Genomic DNA, 10,127 nt, shown 5'->3' on the forward strand with positions numbered 1-10,127 from the left:
ACATGTTACTTCCAACCATATCTGCTGTATGTCAAAAGAAAGTTGTTGGCTAATATTTCGAGAACTGTCAACATGTGCTTATGCTGTTTAGTATATTTAAAATAACGGCTCATTTTGTTTCAGACATCATGTAACAAATCTTTCACTTCATTTTCTTGTCACACTTTCATTCAGAGTTTGAATAGCGGTTGATAATATCAGTACAAGTCTTTGCTGCATCAACTGAACTTTAAACAGTTTCATTGAAAAAACGTTTGAATAACTTTCTGTCATGTCGTGTTCCACAATGTGTTGGAAACATTTACATTAGGCCATCTTTTGTTTTGTGCACCTATATTTGCTCGAAGAAAATAAGTAAGAACTTTCCCAAGTAATCCCTAAGATGTGGAAAAAAGTTTGGGCATTCACTAAAAGTCTCATGGGGGTTTTTGTACTCTGAGTACATCACCAGACTTTCAAAACCAAGGTCTTCCCTGAGTTTTAGGGGATGCTGTTGAACATAAAATATCGAAAAAACATCAGAGCTCAAAACAGAAGGAATGTTTTTTAAATTATTTCTCTTAAACGTGTATGTGGATATTGCAATACTGTATTCAATAAATGATTGAATCTAGACATTATTTTAGTTATAAGTTGGATGTTCTTATAATACTCTTCGTTATGTTAAACAAAACCAACCTTAGAATAGGGCCATTGCAGGACTGGCAAAGCTATCCTCCCTATAGGAGTCAGCAGATATGTGTAGTTTCCCCTGAATATAACAGCGTGGCCAGTTGGATCAACTGCTGCTGCGGGAGTCCAAACCACTATTTGTCCAAAGCAAAATTGAGTCAGGCCCCAAGATAAACACAAAGAGTTCATCACAAGTGCACAGTGCTTCCATGGAGAGCAACATTGAAAAAGGAATGTATTGTCGATGACTCAATAACCATGTTAAGCGCAGCCTGAATTAGTCTCTATACAGAGGCCTTTGAGGCACAGTTGCATGCGCATCTCAGCCGTGGGACCGGCCATTTGTGCTTTCCCAGCAGCAAGTGCATCTTTAGTGCTCCATTCTCTCGTTTTTATTTTAACATTTCCTCACATTTGTTTCCATATTTTACAGCATTGCCCCCTGTGTGTTTTCGCCTGATTAAAGAGTGGAATCAAACAGACGTTTTATTGATTAACAAAGAACACAAACATCTGATTTGAAAACTGTGTCAGGATGCTAGTAAAACTAATGAATCCAAACAAAACAAGATAATAAACAATGATATGATTTACTCAATTTCCTCGCATGGAGCTCTGGATTATCATAAAGTTTCAATCTGGGTCATTTTTCACTCTGTTGTTCGACTATTATGTTTAATGCCTTTTCAGATAAAACAATACAGAGTGGTCGGTGGAGGATGTAAAAGTGTGTTTGTGTGTGTGTGTGTGTGTGTGTGTGTGTGTGTGTGTGTGTGTGTGTGTGTGTGTGTGTGTGTGTGTGTGTGTGTGTGTGTGTGTGTGTGTGTGTGTGTGTGTGTGTGTGTGTGTGTGTGTGTGTGTGAGAAAAGCTGCATGTATCCCTTTCTCTCAGAATTACCAGCCCACCTCTTCAATTCCCCTGAGTTTATTTTCAGCTCTGATGACTCTTAGCAAAACACACAAATACCCACACAACATGCACACACTCTTACAGACCTAAGGGCTCTATCTCTGCCACACAGCTGGCTCCAAACCCCGGATCATGGTAATAAAACACCCTAGCTGTTAATTTTGAGATCTATTCAGCCTTTATTTACACTCATGCCAGGGGTGTTACCAGTTACCAGTGCAGTGAGTGCTTACTATATGTGCAGGCCTATAGATATTGGCACCCCTTTATCTGAGTAAATGGAGTGTAGCCACTTATACCTCTGGATTGCAAGATAACAAGTGGACCCCTGGCTAAATTAAAAAAATCAAAACCCATGGAGGTTATGTAGCTTTTTTTTTTTTTAAACTTTCTATTATTGATTTCTTCACAAGGTAAAATTACACACAACAAATATTACATTTCAGAGAGAACAGTTATGTACATAGTTATCAAATATTGCTTGGTTTTTTATGACTAATTTGTTATGTACCTTAACCGTTATGTAGCTTTTGACGCTAAGTCATATATTGATGTAACATCTTTGGGGTTGAGGAAGTGAACATATATTTTGTGGTGAGCTCATAGTTGTGCCAAGGACTCAGCCTTAAAGTGTCATGCCTGTGGTGTTTTTAACATGCCAATGAAGATTATCTTAACTGCCACTTTTTGTGAGTAATCTTCAAGGAAAATGTCTTTAAAACAGACACCTTTACATATCATATTTTATTGGTACTGACCTCCTTTGTGTCGCCACCCATGAACGGGGCCCAGGAGAGTCTGTAGAGGAAGATGTCATCGGCTGAGTGATCCCAGCTGACCTGGAAGCTGTCTGTGCTCACATCATTGGAGCGAAGATCCAAAGGACCAGGAACCGGGGCTGAGAGACACAAAGAGGGAGAGTTTACTTTTTACCTTAATCGTCATGTGCATATGGTTTCTAATAATGTGTATTCCCTATAGTTCTTTGTTATATTTCCAAAATGTTCTGGATACCAGGACATAAACTCGTATCATGCTCGTCCATCATTCTTCTTAGAAAGTGCTTATACACTAATTAATTAATGTTAGTTAATGAAGCTCCCTTAAACCTCGGTCTCTGAGCAAAGTTTGCCAAGAGATAAATACAAATCAACACATCCCTTAGAGTGAGAAGTTAAATATTGCAAAAAATACATTTCTTTCAGCAGACTCAGCATTAGAGCCCAACTGCTTGTTGCTTAAAGGGATATTCCTACAAATCGATATCCGTCAGCGTGACGGAATAGTAAAGGGACAACAAAATGACCTTTTAATGCGACTGGGCCATTATGCCGAGGTGTTAATGAGATGGGCAGACTGCCAAAACAGCAACAGGACCAGCAGGGGTAATCAAATGCAATGCTGTTTGCCACTTTAGAGAGAAATGGTTTGCCTTCTAAAGGTATTAGTACAACTACTTCAGGAAATTGAGACAAAATTGTTCTCAGCATGTCGAAACACCAATGTGGAAGACAAAGTAGAAGCCATTATAAAACAAAACAAATGAACAAATGTACTTGATCGTTAATAACCAATAGTGCAACGATTGGTTAAACTAAATGAGCCGTTATTTGTATTCAGCATAGGCAATAAGTTCCATGGTGTCCTCTAAAAGTATCCTTACAGTGAAAAAGGGACTTACTGGTAGTGAATCCATCTGTGAGCGGCTCTGATTGGCCCTCAGCGTACAGGGCAGAGATGGCCACTGAGTACTCACTCAGAGACGTCAGCTCACTGAGGTCGTAGGAGTTCACAGGACCCACCTCCACCTGCACAGCACAGAAACACACAAACAAAGGTACAGTATGGGGTTGTAAAAACACAAGTTTAATCACAGTTACCTAAAAAAGGCCACAAATTCACTAAATCATGTTGTTGGTCGAGATTTATTTTAGTTCTAACACTAAGGAAATTGCATTAACATGGTACATGAAAATGTAAGGAGGTTATCTAACTTATTAAGGCTGTCCTTGAGCAAAGAATGTCTTAGTTGACGAACACAACATTTTAATTGACTAATTGATAAGATGATTTAATTGACAAAAAAACTATGCAAAAGTACTACTTCAACATTTACCAGAGTTTTTTTGTAATATACAGCATGATAAAATATGCATTACCAAATGACTAATATACTAATTACATTGTAGACGACAAAGACCAACATTTGTGGGCAGTGCTACAACTTGTGCACATACAGTCACACAGAGATAGGAAGCAAGCCAAAAGAGAACATACCTGTTTGATAATAGAGAGTGATACAGCATGCTGATTTACAGCTTGGAAAATAGCTCACCAGTGCTCAACATGAACTATTGTCTGACCTTTTAACACTCATCACAACAATTGTTAACAATTCATCTCCCCTTTGTTCTATCCTACCCTAGTCTATATTCACTTTTTTCTCAACTCTCATCTCGACACACACTCACAGATGGAGATGCTGCCATATATAATTATATCTAAGTATGACGTCTTAAACACATAAGAATCATGGAGACACGCTTGTCACACACACCTCCTTCTTGACTCCTCCGTCCGTCTTGACCCACAGGATGCGGTAACCTTTGACCCCTCTGGGCACGGCATCCCAGCGGATGTGGGCGGAGTTGTGAGTGATGTCAGAAAACTGCAGGTTGCTAGGAGGACTCAGGGGTACTGGGAGAGAGAGGGCATGTTATTTAATGTATGTTTGTATTTTCTTTTAGCATTGTTACATTACATTACATTGCATTTAGCTGACGCTTTTATCCAAAGCGACTTACAATAAGTACATTCGACCAGGAAGACACAACCTTGAAGAAAACAGAATCATATAAGTACTTCAGGTTTCAGAGAGCCAAGCGTTTCAAGTGCTACTCAACTGGCTATCGATAAGCCAGTCCTTTATTAGTATATAAGTGCTCTGTTAGCAGTTCTTTGTTAGTCATTCTATCACTCGAGGTGGAGTCGAAAGAGATGAGTTTTCAGTCTGCGCCGGAAGGTGTGTAAGCTTTCTGCTGTCCTGATGTCAATGGGGAGCTCATTCCACCATTTTGGAGCCAGGATAGCAAACCCACGTGTTTTTGCTGATGGGAACTTGGGTCCCCCTCGCAGCGAGGCTGCAGCGAGTCGTTTGGCTGATGCAGAGCGTAGAGCATGCGCTGGGGTGTACAGTTTAACCATGTCCTGGATGTAGGAAGGGCCAGAACCATTTTCAGCATGGTGACTTGAAGTGGATTCTAGCAGTTACCGGAAGCCAGTGAAGGGAGCGGAGGAGCGGCGTGGTGTGGGAAAATGTAGGAAGGTTGAAGACCAGACGAGCCGCTGCATTCTGGATGAGCTGCAGAGGTCGGATGGCACATGCAGGTAGACCAGCCAGGAGGGAGTTGCAGTAGTCTAGGCGTGAGATGACGAAAGCCTGGACCAGAAGCTGGGTCGCTTTCTGGGTCAGCTGGGGACGTCTCTTCCTGATGTTGTAGAGCGTGTATCTGCAGCAACGGGTTGTAGCAGCGATGTTTGCAGTGAAGGACAGGTTGTTATCTAGGATCACACCCAGATTCCTTGCAGTCTGAGTCGGGGAAACAACAGAGGTGCCGATGTTGATAGTCAGGTCAAGAGTGGGACAATCTTTTCCCGGAAGGAAAAGCAGTTCAGTCTTGTCAAGGTTGAGCTTGAGATGATGAGCGGACATCCACTGAGAGATGTCAGCTAAACAAGCAGAGATGCGTGCGACCACCTGGGTCTCTGAGCGGGGAAAGGACAGAATTAATTGGGTGTCGTCAGCGTAGCAGTGGTATGAAAAACCATGCGGGCTAATGACAGATCCGAGCAAGTTTGTGTACAAGGAGAAGAGGAGGGGACCAAGAACAGAGCCCTGAGGGACCCCTGTAGTTAATTGACAAGGGTCGGACTCGGACCCTCTCCAAGTTACCCTGTAGGTACGGTCTTTGAGGTATGAGGTGATGAGGGAAAGTGCAGAGCCTGAAACTCTAAGTTCTTGGAGAGTGCGAAGGAGGATCTGATGGTTCACCGTGTCGAATGCAGCAGACAGGTCCAACGGGATGATGACAGAGGAGAGGGATGCTGCTTTGGCAGTGTGCAGTTCCTCAGTGACAGCAATGAGAGCAGTTTCTGTGGATTGGCCTGCCTTGAAACCAGACTGTTAGATCTAGTTTGAGTTGTAGACAAAGTGAGGATATGGTTGAAAATTGAGCAATTTTTAGGCTTAATGATAAAGGTTCAGAATAAGAGCGCTCATGAGGACAGGAGTAAAAAAGTGTATATGTGTGCATGTGCACTACTCACATGTAGTTCTTTGGATTGTAATAGGGTCACTGGCCTCGTCCCCAAACATGGCGTAAAGAGTAACGGTGTATTCAGTGCTGGGGTTCAACCCATCCAGCTCCAGCTCTGTCACTGCATCCGATAATTTTTCCTAGGAACCAAGACACACATATATACACGTTACAGGATTAAAAAAGACGCTCAGCTGCCACGTTTCTGTTTAAAATTATCAATTGTGTTTCTCTGTTCAATATATATTTTATTTTTGTATTATTCTGTGTGTTTCTTTGTTTCACTACCTCCTTGTCTGTAAAGTCTCCATCATCTCTGAGCGGTGCGTACAGCAGCACATAGCCAGAGACTCCATCCACACCGTCCCATCTTGCTTTCATGCTGCTGTGAGTCACATCGAACAGCTGGAGGACCGTCACTGAGGGAAGGGCTACTACACACACACACACACACACACACACACACACACACACACACACACACACACACACACACACCCACACACACACACACACACGCACACACACACACACACACACACACACACACACACACACACACACACACACACACACACACACACACACACACACACACACACACAACAGCACAGTTCAATCAAGGAGGAAACATAGTAATGAACCAAGTCTATTTAGTTTAGTAGATCCTAATTAAAAACTTTTGGATTGGCCTGCTGTCATGAGGGCATCGTTTTCCATATGTCTGTCTTCCAAGGCTGTCAGACTTTGAATCCATCATTACAAACTTATGATTTCAGATGTTGACTGAAGCCATAGTGTTTTGTAAGTTAATTTCTGCAATTGTGTGTTTATGTGTTAAAATAAACTTACGGGTTGTTTCTGATCCTCTGAGAGCTTCACTTGCCTCGTTTGCATACACAGCAAACACAGCCAGCTGGTACTCAGTGACAGAGCTGAGATGCTGCAACACCACTGAAGTCTCACTGCCGTCCACTACCGCCTGAGATCCAGGAAGAGTGAGTGGGGGTAGGGTGTGCGGTGAAAGGAAGGCACAGAAAAGAGGGATGGGGTGCAGAGATGGTTAAGGGAAAGGGGAAAAGGGTGCAACAAATGCCAGAGGATGAAAAATGACAAACGGAGGGGAGGAAAGAGAGTTTGGGATAAAATGGGAAAAGAAAGGAAACACAATTGATTTATTAAACAGGATAAAGCCAAAACGTCTAAAGCTAAATAATATTTTTCATTCTAAACTGTACGGATAACAGTTGTGATAGAGATTAGGGCCGGGCTGAGATTAGGGCCGGGCTGAGCCAGCTGGAAAGGTCTCCTCACATAACATCTGGTCCCCGTAAAACCAGCTAAGCGAAAGATTTAATGGTTTCTGTGGTCAAATGTTCTGGAAAAATCAAGCAGGTGCCTCTATCAGCCGGAGTATACTTTTTCTGGTTAGCCTTCTTCCCTTGCAGGGATGTTTAGATGAGTTGTGATTGGAAGGAGGGGAGCGAAAGGTACGGATGAATAATGCCACAAGCGTCCCAGGGAAGAACTGAGCTTAATTCATACCTTTGCCAGAAGACCCAAGATACAGCAACTCCCACTGGTGCAGTAACATTGATTAAAAACAGAGCATACCCCGGCCTAAACCCCCCCTCTCTGTACCACTCTTGAGTCTCTTCACCTCAGTGTAATTTAGATCTTACTTATGTTTCTACGTGTGTATATTTTTAGACAGCAGTGAACTACAATGTGGGCTTGCAATGATATGGATATTTCTTATTTTTACTTAGTCATATATTTGTTTGTAGTGATTGCTTACTCCATGAGCTCCTAATTTAAATTGCATCAATTTAGAAGAAGTAAGTATATGTGTGTCCTTATTAAAATAAAACACAGTATGTACCTCCTGTGGTTCTCCTCCGCTAGCAGGGTAATAAACCACTCTGTATTTCTCTACGTTTCCGGGGGCATGGCTCCATGAGACCCTAAAAGTCCGGGCCGTGACTTCTGATGTCACCAGCTCAAGTGGGGCTCCTGTCGTCTCTGGTATCTGTTCTGAACAAATAAAGAAGAGGAAATGTGAGGGATAAGAAACAGATTGCATACGATTATAAATAATTACTCCCAGTAAGGGACTTTTAGGTAGAAAAACTCACATGCGTTGAGAATTTGAGTAAAGGAGATTGTGTTGGAATATCATCAAAACACATAAGACTTGATTAATGGTTTCTATATAAAAAAAAAGATATCCATCCTGCATCTTTATTTTTATAGAAATTATAATTTTGGGGGAAAAGAGTGGGAAAGATGGAGAAAGAGAAAGATCTCTAAAAAAAAAACACATATAACCGATAACACTTTGCATTAAGTAGCCCAATCACTAGCCACTCAAGCTCTATTTAAATATCCAGGACTTGGTTCGCACTTCTTATAAACCCACTACACAACTATAGCTGCTGCAAGGCTCGTGATTTCAAAGTGACATTTTATAATCCAGTCATGCAAGAGCATTAGGAAGAGCCAAAGTGATTACACTCGCAAATAGTTTACTCGACTGTTAAAAAACCCACTTTACCTTAACTTAATCTTAATATGCCTCGTATAATTTGAAGAGCTGCAAGTGATATCTCTCGCTTGCATGCGCTTACTGTTATTATACTAAGTATCAGCACAAAAATGCATCTCTGTGTGAAGGTGAGAAAGGAGCCACAATTTGAACTTTATTGACTTACACAACTATGTCTGCCTCTTTTCAAGCGAACAACCTTGTGCAACACTATGAATGACTTAGAGATTCAGTTTGGAACAACTATTATCTCTTTTGATTTCCAACGTGGTCAGACAACACGAGCAGCTTCCTCTCTTGTATCACCCAGCCCTTACTCTGTTTAATGTCCTTGTCTTGCTGCTCCACTTGTTCACACACAGTCTTGGTCAGAGCCCCTACGATGGAGCTCATGACGTTGAAATCGGCCACGTTGTAGACGTGAGATTCGCCTGGCTCTGAGGCGATGGAGTGCAGCTCATTCTCATCAGCATTCTTAACACCTGGGAAAGGAAAATCAAATGTATGACTCTCATCACATTTAGAGATGCCAGACGGTGAGGTACTAAGATCAGTTCAAAGAAAAAGGATGGAGATTCAAAGTGACAAAGAGTTTTAACTCTTTTAACAATGTGACTATTACTAAGATTCATTATCTTTGTGTGTGTTTGTTTCCTCCCTCACCAATGGCAAACAGCTCAACCCCAGCATTTCGCAGGCTCTCTGCCGGAGGTATGACATCATCCTGGGACTTCCCGTCTGTAATGAGGATCCCGATTTTAGGTACACCCACACGGGAGCCAGACTCGGGCTTGAAGCTGTTCTCCAAAATATAGGTCAACGCAAGGGCTGGCAAGAGAAAGAGGGAGGCATAGAAGAGGGATGAATAAACAGGATATCACAACAAACTTAGGTTTTTAACTTCCTAACAAACTGAACACTTATTAATAGCATAATAATAACTAATAGTATCAGTAAGATCCAGCACCTGTGAGAGTATTTCCTCCCTTGTACGGCAGGTTCTTAACGGCATCAAGGACGGCATCTTTTGTGTAGAAAGCATTGAGATGCCACTCTATCCTGGGATCCCCACTGTACTGAGCCAGACCTGCAATCACACACAGAATTATATTACAGCGACTCATTCAATTCTTCAAAGTTGAACACCAAACAATGATAATCAAACTGATTGTGAATGTCAAATATTAGGGTTAATCTGTATAGAGCAATAAAACACTGACACAAACATCAGAAGAACATATTGGTCCCATGGTGTACCCATCTGTTCAGGAGGGAAAGTAGCAGGGACCCACCTATCCTTGTTTTATCAATGCCAACATCAAAGGCATTGACCAGATTCTCCAAGAACATGCGGACCAGCCGGAAGTTAAGCCGACCGATACTCCAGGAGCCGTCCACTAGGATTATGATGTCTGCAACGGCCTCAGTGTGGCACACAAACTGATCAACTACAAGAAGGAAAGAAGACAGAATCACATGAGACAAACAGACAGAGAAATGTACTTATCTGTGAATGAAAAGACAATTCAATTTGTTTGTTTTTTACTTATGATGTGCAGGTTTCACAGCCAAAACTCAGAAAACACAATAAAGGCAAATGCTGAATCAGCAGGTTTCAGGGTGTCTTTATTGAACAAGAACAAATGCTGAAAAAGAACCTTAAATACACACAGAGCATTTGCTT

General features: G+C 41.8%; 1 protein-coding gene across 1 annotated transcript in view; it reads right to left on the minus strand.

The window, feature by feature from the left end:
• col14a1a (collagen, type XIV, alpha 1a) overlaps positions 1-9,876 on the minus strand; it is a 107,073-nt gene extending 97,197 nt beyond the window's left edge. Inside the window, exons 1-11 of the mRNA XM_034102195.2 lie at positions 9,736-9,876; positions 9,411-9,530; positions 9,107-9,271; positions 8,761-8,925; positions 7,781-7,932; positions 6,751-6,880; positions 6,187-6,332; positions 5,909-6,038; positions 4,140-4,279; positions 3,264-3,390; positions 2,341-2,480 (exon numbers count right to left, since the gene is read on the minus strand). Coding sequence (XP_033958086.2) covers positions 2,341-2,480; positions 3,264-3,390; positions 4,140-4,279; positions 5,909-6,038; positions 6,187-6,332; positions 6,751-6,880; positions 7,781-7,932; positions 8,761-8,925; positions 9,107-9,271; positions 9,411-9,530; positions 9,736-9,793 — 1,473 coding nt within the window. The 5' untranslated portion in view covers positions 9,794-9,876. The remainder of the gene's footprint in view (positions 1-2,340; positions 2,481-3,263; positions 3,391-4,139; positions 4,280-5,908; positions 6,039-6,186; positions 6,333-6,750; positions 6,881-7,780; positions 7,933-8,760; positions 8,926-9,106; positions 9,272-9,410; positions 9,531-9,735) is intronic.
• Between the last annotated feature and the right edge of the window lie 251 nt (positions 9,877-10,127).

This window comes from Pseudochaenichthys georgianus, chromosome 16 (assembly GCF_902827115.2).
Source record: "Pseudochaenichthys georgianus chromosome 16, fPseGeo1.2, whole genome shotgun sequence".
Taxonomy (NCBI): Eukaryota; Metazoa; Chordata; class Actinopteri; order Perciformes; family Channichthyidae; genus Pseudochaenichthys; species Pseudochaenichthys georgianus.